We start from the raw sequence: 11,239 nt of genomic DNA, 5'->3' as shown, positions 1-11,239 counted from the left end.
GAGTGACACTGGACCCTATTGACCCGGTGTGTCCAACTCATCACAGCAGCAACTGCTCCGAGCTGAGTACTCAGTCAGTCCCTCAGGCACTCACCATGAGGCCAGGCCTGATCCTGCTGACACTGCTGGCACTAGCCACCACAAGCCACTCACAAGGTAGGCAAGCGGCAACGCCATCAAATAAGCATACAATAGTTCAGAGGTGGGCAACTATTTTGGCCCTGGGGCCCACATTGGGTGTAGAATACTATGTTGCAGGCAACTTGCACGTGTCAATAATAAGAAATAGTGTAATTCCTGCACATTATAATGAAATGTACTTAGACGTAACCTTGGTTAATCTTAAGTAGAGATGCACCGGATCCAAGATCCGGTTCCGGATCCGGCAGAATAATAGGGTTTTCCACAGGATCCGGTTCCAGGATCCAGGATCCAGGATCCGGTAGCTGAGGCTTTTCAGTCAAAATAGTTTGAGCCAACATGATAAAAAGGGCCCACGTGTGTGAGTAGGCTATGCGTTTCAACCCTTTCGTAGGATCCGGTATCCGGTTCCGGATCCGGCAGGATCTTAAGCAGTGGATCTGGTATCCGGCAGGATCCTAAAAATCAGGATCCGGTGCATCTCTAATCTTAAGTTCACCAGACCCCCATTTGAGGTAGCCATTTTAAAAAATGTTGAGTGACCAGAAGAATTTGGATTTGAAAGGTGTCTTTCTTGTAAATGCTCAGCGGGCCACAAAAAATGGCTCAGCGCTCGGTTATAACCTTATTGTCACTAAAATGGTAGATACTTGGTTATTTATGACTCTCTGCATTGCAATGTTGCTATGATATAGTTGAGTGTTTTCAGCAACCAGTAAAGAGGTCAGTCGACACAGGCCCATCTGCAGTAAGAGGCTACGCAAAGAACTTAACCTCAAATTGCTCCAGGCACTGTAACCTACCTTTTATCTACTGTATGTAACTGCACAACTTTATTGAGATAAGTGCCAGCTAAGCATAATATAATGAAATGTAATGTACAACTGCTCATCGACGATGCCTTTTCTGCAACAGGTCTGATTTATTGCATGGGCAAATGGAATTGTGATAGAATATAATAGACTGATGAGGGAAAAAAGTTATTGCAATATATTGCAGTACGATCAGTAGTATTTCTCAGCCACAGTTTTGGAAGGAAAAATGGTGAAGACCTTAATAAGACCTTCTTTTTCGTAACATAATCAAATGCTAAAGCCAAAACGAGTGGTACAGATAACAAATGGACAGGGATAATGTGATGCAAGAAAGTACTGAGTAACTGAATTATGTGAATTATGCTGAAACTAATTATGGCCTATGACAGTGGTTCCCAACCTATGGGTCGGGACCCACCTTATGGGTCGCCAAAGATCCACAGGGGGTCGCGGAGCCCTCTTGATTTTAAGGGGTTTCATTTTAAATATATATAGCCCATGTTGAATAAAAGACAAAGCATTTAACTAATAAATGCATAGAAGCAACAAATTGTAAGTGCTACATTAAACATTTATTCTATATTTGACCAAAGACGAATTGAGGAATAAAATAACTAAAATGAGTTTTCGCAGGAAACAGAGGGCATCTTGTGACTCCGTTTCGTGCGGGCGCTCGTGTGGTTGGGTCACCAAAACTTACAATAGTAAAAACATGGGTCCCTTAAGAAAAAGGTTGGGAACCACTGCTCTATAATATGGTCTTGTTAGGCCTGTCTCAGGGTTGCCTTGGTTTCCAAATATGTGTGTGATTTTACATGTTATATCTCTATATGTGTTTGTGTGGCCTAGTGGTTAGGTATGTGGTAGTTAGATCAGAGGGTTGCAGGTTAGAAACCCCCCATTTCCTCTCCCTACCCCTCCATGCATGGCCTGAGTACCATTGAGCAAGGCACCTAACCCCACATTGCTGCAGGGACCAACGATTACCCTGTAAAATAAGTGTAAGCCGCTTCGGATAAAAGCGTCAGCTAAATGTAATGTAATGTAATGTGTCTGACTGTCCATACCCCTACCTGTCTGTCTGTCTGTCTCTCGTCGGACTGTCTTTTCTGCTGTGCTCTACAGAGTCTTGCATGGACCGCTGTGAGCTTGGCTTTGATTCTGAGAAGAAATGCCAGTGTGACACCATGTGCAAATACTATAGCAGTTGCTGCTCCGATTACGAGACCGCCTGTCGGATGCACAGTAGGCTCTATACTTCTTCTGGTTCTTCACTGTAGATAACACAGCTCATATGTTTACGTTTTAAAAAAAAAAAGTTATCCATGTTTTTAGTAATTGTCCGCTACTGATCACTCAATTTCATTATCTAATTGATTAATTGGACATTTCAGACTTTGAAAGGAATGAGCAAGCAGTGAAAATGAATGTCTCATAGATACGTGTATGAGTGCAGAGGCGGACTTTACATTTGGCAAACCTAGGAAATTGCCAAAGGCCCGAACAAATCTGCCCTCCATAGGGGCCCCCAACTATCACAACATGTTGCGATAAACACACAAAAACGTTGACCTGATATTACTTTTGTCACTTATGTGAAGCAATCACAAAACGCTAAAATAGCACCTTCACACCTTCCATACCAATTGGTGACACATTTGAAGAATGCCTTTTGAAGGCCCCATGTTTATATTTCACCTCGGGCCCCATGGTGGCTAGATTCGCCCCTGTATGAGTGAGCATCCCAGAGTGAATACATGACTTCAACTGAGTGTTGCTTCTCCCTGTGCCTTTAGTCCGTGGGGACACGTTTGTGCTGGCTGAGGATGACGAGGAGGAGGAGACCAATGGCACAGACAGCAGCCCAGGCAGAGGGGAAGGGCGGGCGCAGGGGCGGCAGGCAGACCTCCTCACCACCCCTCCTCCCACCCCCACGGTGACCGGAGAGCAACGGACGGTGGACCTGGACGTCAACACAGGAGACCCCATACCTACTACACACAGCTTCCCATCATGGACACCATCAGACACGCTCAGTCCCTCAACTATAAGCCCAAGTGCTGCTGCCACCACCGGTGATGAGGACAGGACAACTGGCTTTCCTGGTGGAGCCACTGATGTGTCAACAACAGGGACAGACGTTAGCGGGGTGGCAATGACCACAGGTGCAGTGGGTGGTACCACTGAGGCTTTCGGAACCACTGTGCATGGAGGAAGTACTGAGCCGACTGCCACCACCACCACCACCACCACAGAGGCCCCGACCACCACCAGCGCCCCGCCTGAGCCCACCCAGCCCATAGACCCAGATGCGGAGGCCTGCAGCGGGAGACCCTTTGATGCCTTCCTGCAGCTGAAGAATGGGACCATCTTTGCATTCAGGGGTGAGAGTTCTCAGACTTATTGCCTATGTAACTCAAGGTCACTGTGTAGTCCAGACCTAGTCTGCTTGCTGGCATCTATTAGGCCAGGGGTCCCCAACCAAGGTCTACCCAAGGGCTACTGAGTGCTGCTTATGTTCAAAATACTCTACTGATGTCTTGGCATCATTCTCAAATCACACTATTACTGAATGATAAATGTGTTTATAGGTTGTAAAGAATAAATAATCTCATATTTAAATCAAGAAAAGCATTCACTGTGACTAAAATCTGGTAGTCGTCACTGTTTATTAACATCCTTGGTGGGCACATCAGAAGCTCCTGGAGGGCTACCTGGCGCCCGTGGACACAACGTTGGTGACGCCTGTATTAGGCTATACTCACCGCCTTGAACCGCAGGCGATTGAGGCCATTTATGAGGAGTTTCTTCTGGGATCCATAGATCCGACGTGAGGTTCTCAACTGCAATCCTATGGCAGCCATGTCCCTTTAGAAGACTAGGAGTCTAGCAGAATGAATGGGTTGAGTTGAGTTGAGTTGAGTTGAGTTGAGTTGAGTTGAGTTGAAATAGCTTTATTAAATGGCTAAATCATTGTTGAAAAGTTAAAAAAGGCCAACATGTTTCGGCCAAGGTGTGGCCTTCATCAGGGCAGAGTCAATACTGAAGCGTCACTGGCGCAGGTAACAAAAGAAAAGTTTGACAGGGGTTTGACGGGTGATTGACAGGTAAGCGGAAAGTGGTCATGACGCACTGCCTCCTCGTCGTCCTAAAAACACACAAAACTAGGAGAAAAGGCATGAAAAATGAAAATGAAATAAAAAATCCATACAGTATTCATGGAACAGTATAAAAAAGGGGATTCCCCTATACCAAATCCAAATTACAACGCAGTGTAGACCTACTATAGAAAGGGCATCATCTCAAATGAATCATTCAGTCCAGGAGTTGATGTCGCATTTAATTTATATATCCACCTATTCTTTTTCTGATTAAATATTTTTTTGATTGTCCCCTCTCCTAGGGTTAGAAGGGACACAGTCAATGCCCATAGCACTGAACTTAACAGTTTTGTTGTTGTGGGTCGCCACAAAATGCTTTGTCATAGCATACTCGCAGTTACCAATCCGTGCCGCATATTTATGTTCAGAAAGGCGGTCCTGGAAGCGTCTCTTAGTGCGCTTGATAGTGTCCCTGACCAACTCCAGTAGTTTCCATTAGGTTCTGGGTTTGAAAAAGTGGCTGGATTGTAAAGGAAGACAATGGTTACATAATGATGTATGATGGAACCAGTGGCCCTGCAAAGTCGAGTTGAAACCAGGTGGTTGACTTAGCATCAACCTTTGAACTTGTAGTGTTTACTTTGGCTCCCAGCTGCCTATGGGTGCAGAGCCACGCTAGGGCAGTTATCATTTTCTGATAACCCCTCTGCTGCTCATTTGTCCAACTCGGCCAGGAAAGGGCACACCAAAAGAAAGGAAATGTGCAGATTATTTCTTTATCCCGTTAAGACATAGTGTTATAGGCCCTGCCATGGCCAACCGGTAGGGCACCCGCCTGCCATGCGGCTGACCCGGGTTGGATTCCCGGCCCAGGTCCTTTGCCGACCCCTCCCTGTCTCTCTCCCAATTCGCTTCCTGTAAATCCTCTCACACTGTCCTATCAAATAAAGACAAAAAACGTGAAAAAAGGCATAGTGTTATACATTTGCTGTTACCAGAATGGCAATGACTAAGTTGTGCATTACTAAAGGCCCTGTGCTATGTCATAGTAGTGTAGTATTAAGGTAGTTACATTTTCAATGACTATTACAGTGTTCCACTGGTGGAACGACATGCATTTTGGGGCTACTACTATTATAGTATGCATCCTGCCAAAATAGAGCCATTTTATGTCCGAGCACAGCCCTGGGCATCTTGAGAAGGGCTTTCAAGTTATAAAGTGCAGGCAAGGTACCCAGGCTCCGCCTAGTGGTGATGCAACGCCTTCGACTCAGCTACACTCACTAAGGCCAGGAGCTCGTTCAGGTAGAATCTGGATCCCGCTACAGCGGGAACTCCACCCACTTTGTCGGGAACTAATCAACTTTGAGCATTTCCAACTGTTCTGGGTAGAGGCGTGTTCAAAGTAGTGATGCTGTTTAAGCAGAGACGTTCTATTGGGGACTAAGAAATGTTTGGTTTAAACTTTGGCTCAGCCTCTTCTACCCTCGACCAGTAGCAAACCAAGGTAGGTGGGTCAATCATGCCGTTTAAGAATGTTAGCTGTTATGATCCTGGTCAGACCAAGTCTCGAAGAGATTTGAAAGTCATGATGATAATCAGGCAACAGGCAAGGCACATACTGTACTGTCGAGGGATGAGCAGGATAACTAAGTGTCAGCAGCAGTGAAGTAATTGATTATATTGTTTGTTTGTTTGTTTGTGTCCCAAGGGCAGTACTTCTTTGGGCTGGATGAGAAGTCAGTAATGCGGGGCTACCCAAGACTAATCAAGGATGTGTGGGGGATATCTGGACCCATAGACGCCGCCTTCACCCGCATCAACTGCCAGGGAAAAACATACATTTTCAAGGTATCATAATCATCACTGTATATCTAGATGTGGATGTATCTTTATAGATACATCCATCCATCCATTTATCTATCCACCTATCCTATCATCCATCCATACCAATCCATGCTATTTGTCTCAATTCCCATTGATGCAAAAAAAAAAAAAAAAAAAACCTGTTTTATGTGCTCCAATCAAAGGGAAATAAATACTGGCGATTTGAGGACGAGGTGTTGGATGAGGATTTCCCGCGAGACATCAACGTGGGCTTCACTAAGATCCCTGACGACGTGGACGCAGCCTTTTCCATCCCAGCTCATGGCCACCACGGCCATGAGAAGGTCTACTTCTTCAAAGGTGCCGTTGACACTCGGCCACTGCAGAATGCTTTTGAAAGCATCACTCATCACCTTCATTAATACCTTAATACTGTTGAAAATATTGTTAATCTACAGCAAATATTGTCCTTAAAAAAGATGCTGTAGGCCCTTGGTAGGGCACTCGTCTACCATGCGGCCGACCCAGGTTCGATTCCCAGCCTGGGTCCTTTGCCAGCCCTTCCCTGTCTCTCTCTCCCCACTTGCTTCCTGTCACCATCTTCTCTGTACTATCATAAATAATGTAAAAAGGACCAAGAAAAGATCTATGGTAGCCTTATAATGTGCACTGCTCCACCAGTGGAACTAGTCATTGGACAACCTTTTTCCAAATCACTAATGCATCTGCACAGTAATTTCTGCAGTGTTCATTTAACACTTAGAGAGTTGATTTGACATCATTTGGACTTAAATGAACTCTTCAAGTGTTGAATTAACACTGTAACATTTACTGTGTGTCTGAATAGATTACGTTTCAGTTGAGGAGGGTACCAATCACTCATTAGTTTACAATGAGTGATGCTTCCAACCTACAAAGCAACCAAAATGGAAAACACCTTAGTAACTAACATGTTCAACCTTTATACGTAAATATTGTTTACTTATTGTACAATGACATACATAGCCTATTGCAATTTGACAGTTTCCTTCTGTGTATCGGAAATGTTTTCCTATACAGGCGAACAGTATTACCTGTATGAGTTCAAACATCAGCCCACCCATGAGGAATGTGCTGAGATGTCCGTGAGGTCCCCCTCCGTGCCTTTCCAGCAGTACAACAACATGTACTACGACAGCTGGCAGGACTTTTACAACATGCTCTTCGGGAGATGTAAGTGTATTCAGTTGTGCTGTCTTTACATGCAAGCAAAGGAGGGACAGAGCTAAGACAGTAGATTTACCTTGTACTTCAATTGCTGCCACTATCATTTAGAGTGAGAGTTAGAGTTAGAGTGCACTTTATTGTCCCCAGGGGGGAAATTTGTGTTGGGCTTCAACAATCACTGCATAACATACAGTACTTACTCACATACCCATACAACATAACATAGAAAACACAAGAAACATAAAAACATAGAAAACATAAAACAGTTTTTTTTTTCTTTTTTTAAAACATGAAACCTGTGAACTCCCAACACATGGCATGTCTATCTGTCGGGAGTACACAAATCATAGGCTATGTTCGCTGACTTATGTCAAGGCAACACAGAAACATTTGGCCTCCATTGTCACACATTGTAAAATGCACCTTGAGGGGGAGAACGTGCCATTGTCAGCTTAAAGTTTAAATTGAATCATATGAATCGAAGTAATATACTTTCACTACACAGCATACAGTATTTAACATCTCCTAACACACCTGCTACTATTTAAATCTCTTGCTGTTCACTTTTTCCTCCATAACACCCCCCACCCCACCCCACCAACACCCCCCACCGGATGCGTGCGCACACACACACACACACACACACACACACACACACACACACACACACACACACACGCACACACACACGCACACACACACACACACAAACACACACACCATGCATTACCACGCAGGTCAAAGTCGAGGGTGTGTGTGTGTGTGTGTGTGTGTGTGTGTGTGTGTGTGTGTGTGTGTGTGTGTGTGTGTGTGTGTGTGTGTGTGTGTGTGTCTGCCTGCCTGCTGCAGTTTAATTGAATCTCTCGCTGCTTCCTTCCCCGCAGTGCCAGAGTCCCACCACGGGCCGCACTTCATCCACAAGGACTGGAAGGGCCTCAAGGCCCCCGTAGACGCCGTGATGGCCGGCCGGCTCTACATCACGTCACGGCCCCCCCCTGACCTGTACCCACCACCACCCCCCAGGAGAAACGACCAGCAGCAGTGGGGGCAGCAGTACCGGCAGCAGTATAGCCAGGACTGGGAACAGCAGTATGGCCGCCGCAGGCAGAACCGCTCCCCACCTGAGGGGCCAGGGGCAGCAGCAGCAGCAGCAGCCCAGGGACCCTTTAACATCGGGAGTTTTTTCGCCGAACGCGGGATGAACATCGGCAGGGAGTTCGCCGAGCGCGGTATGAACCTGGGACGGGAGATGGCGGAGCGCGGGATTAACATCGGCAGGGAGTTCGCGGGCAGCAACAGGTACGGCGATTACCTGAGAGATCTGGAGGACCGCTGGAGGGACGAGGAGGACCGTCGACGAGATGAAGAGGACCGACTGAGGGACCGGTGGAGGGACGAGTACAGCCGTCGCTACGACTACGACTACAGATACTTCTACGACGTGCTTCAGAAGAGTCAGCCTGTGCAGGCGGTGTACTTCTTCAGAGGAGGTATGTATATATACAGGCCTACCTCAAAACAACAATGACAAGAGCGAGATGGCAAGCTGGTCCCCTGGCCAACACTAGATGCAGGTGATGTGGTGTTGTGTGTTTAGCGCCCCCTGCGGATGACCCAAAACACTGTGGGCGGGCAAAGACACAGGCAGACAGACAATCAGACAGACAGGCAGGAAGACAGACACAGCCATTGCAATAATTAGCCCAGCCCCCTCTGTTAGTAAAAAAGACACTCATGATAAATGAGTGAATAAGTAAATACAGTGAATAAGTAAATACATAAAAACTCAAACATATACAGTAAATGAATAGTTGATGAACTATGAATAAACATATCAAAGTCCAATCTCACGCACATCCAGATGCTTTTCGGGTGCAGGTTCAAAAGACGTTAAGTTCATAAAATGAAAAAAGGAAAAACCGCAACACCGATGCTCCCATTTACTTCATTTTAATGTGACGTTTCGGGCCACCCTGGCCCTTCCTCAGACAATAAACATGAATAAACATACACATGTGGTACCTATGTAACAGGTACATTCATCCATATGCATGCTGATTATTCTGTTTACATATAAAGACAGACACAAATGAAGAGTTTCATGGCAAAATGGTGTATCCACAATTTTTCATTTTTGCATTTACTATTGGAAATTACTGTTCAGAAGTCCCATCATCTATGTGTGAATTATTGCCATTCAAATATTTTAAGAACATACTAAACCTATATAAAATTAATTTCTGCAATGCAATCCAATGGAATGCATAATACGAAACTATCAATTTCCCAAAATGTTCCAAAATGGATATAGGCCTACTCCATTTTGCAAGGAAAATCTTCAAATACAGACATTTAACTTCTATGAATTTTGCTAATGCCCATTGTTAGTGAGCGTGAATGAAAACATACACTTGTTTTACTTGTTGCAGACAAATACTACAGAGTGGATCTGAAGTCCAAGAGAGTGGATCCTGGAAACCCTCCATATCCACGGCCCATCGCCAAATTCTGGCTCGGCTGCAAGGACAAACCTGGGGAAGAGAAATGAGCCTCTGGGTCATGTTGGGACGAAATACATCCTAATCATGTTCGGATCTGACATGGACAGTATGAGGGCCGCCATTTTCTATCACCACATTGTCGTTTTTTTATGATCATTACCAGATTTGTATCAGTCATCACTGACGAACCGGTAACACTTTATTTTAGAGTTACATCTATTACCACTAATACATAAAATGTGCCTGTATAAGTAACTTCTAAGGCATGTACAAAGCAAAATCAAACATTTGTTAGGCATGTATTCGCAAATGTTCATGCACAATAAGGGATTTATTACCAATTTAACCTTAGTAAGGACCTATAGGCCGTAGCTTGTGCTTAGTACATGCCTTACAAGTTACTTATGCAGGCATTAACATTGTATGTATTAGTACTGATAGATAACGCTTAAATAAAATGTTACCTCACTGACCTCCTGTTTACCATTGCAAGTGCACCTCAACAAGTTCTGGACCTTTGTAGGCCTACAATAAATTTTCAGACATTGTGCAGGTTATTTATCATATGATGCATATGGATTTTTTTCAAAATGCATGTGAACACTTTATTCCACTGAAAGCCCAAACGATGATTAGCCTCACAGCAGGACAATGAGATGCATGTTTAAGTATTAATTGCATACCCTTTATTACATGTAAGACATAATGCCAATAGAAATACCTAATGTGAACTGCACAGCTGGAGGGTTCATGCCATTGTTTGGCAAGTGACAAATACAGTTCAGTGATTGGATGTATTTTCCTTTTTTGTCAAATCTTTTATTGTTCTGTTGCATTGTCTCTGTTTGCTTCAAATGAGCTCCCAAACAAGTCTCCTACGGGTTAAATGTCATGGATTCTTGAGAATGTGGCTAAAACAGCTTTTAATTTCGAAAGATTTTGAAGATTGTTCAAATCCAAAATGTAGAGGTATTATCAGACGACAAAGGTCTTGGCTGTGCAGCAATGTATCAGTCAACCTCCCCATGTTTTACTTTTTTCAGAAAACAGGCTATTACTTGGTTTTGTTAACACAGGCAGACACAATTAGTAGGCTAGTAAAAAGAAAATGTTTAGTGTATTAACGTGAATAATTACTTTAATAATTCTGCAGAATTGTAGATACATTCATAGCACATTCATAGACTCACTTTGCTGTTCTGTAGAACTGCTTGGTGTTCTTCCATGTAGTGGTGATGTTATTAAATTCAATCAGTGATTTTTGTTTTAGTGTAACAGACCCCTTGATCATGACCTGCATTTATTTTGTTCATGAAAAGGTAATTGATTTTCAACTGAATTAGCGCTTTGATAGCTGGTACATGTTTTTGACAAACTTTCAAGAATCAGTGAGGTTTCAAAGGGGACCACTATAACCAAGCCTGAATTATTTCCCAATTCACTAGAGCAGGTGTCATCACTGACAGTGATAGTGTGCCATCTTGATAGCATGGAGTTCAATAAGCAAATGTCCAGTGCATACTGGTAGGTTTAGACATGAGGTTTGTGAAAATCATATACGTCTAGGACAGCCCTGATGCATCAGCCTACCACTTTGCGGAAACCAGTTGCTGGAGTGAAATGTAACTGAACAGAGGCAGGTCTCGAC

At 44.2% G+C, this 11,239-nt stretch overlaps 1 protein-coding gene across 1 annotated transcript; it reads left to right on the top strand.

The window, feature by feature from the left end:
* Positions 1–73: 73 nt before the first annotated feature.
* On the top strand, positions 74–10,870 carry vtna (vitronectin a). The gene is made up of 8 exons (XM_063205594.1): positions 74–156; positions 2,082–2,201; positions 2,753–3,340; positions 5,769–5,908; positions 6,088–6,244; positions 6,944–7,096; positions 7,975–8,580; positions 9,520–10,870. The coding sequence occupies exons 1-8, from the start codon at positions 96–98 to the stop codon at positions 9,636–9,638; spliced, it is 1,944 nt and encodes a 647-aa protein (XP_063061664.1). The 5' UTR covers positions 74–95; the 3' UTR covers positions 9,639–10,870.
* Positions 10,871–11,239: the final 369 nt, after the last annotated feature.

Source organism: Engraulis encrasicolus, chromosome 8 (assembly GCF_034702125.1).
Source record: "Engraulis encrasicolus isolate BLACKSEA-1 chromosome 8, IST_EnEncr_1.0, whole genome shotgun sequence".
NCBI lineage: Eukaryota > Metazoa > Chordata > Actinopteri > Clupeiformes > Engraulidae > Engraulis > Engraulis encrasicolus.
Note: the sequence above shows the minus strand (reverse complement) of the source record. Positions and strands in the feature narration are given on the sequence as shown.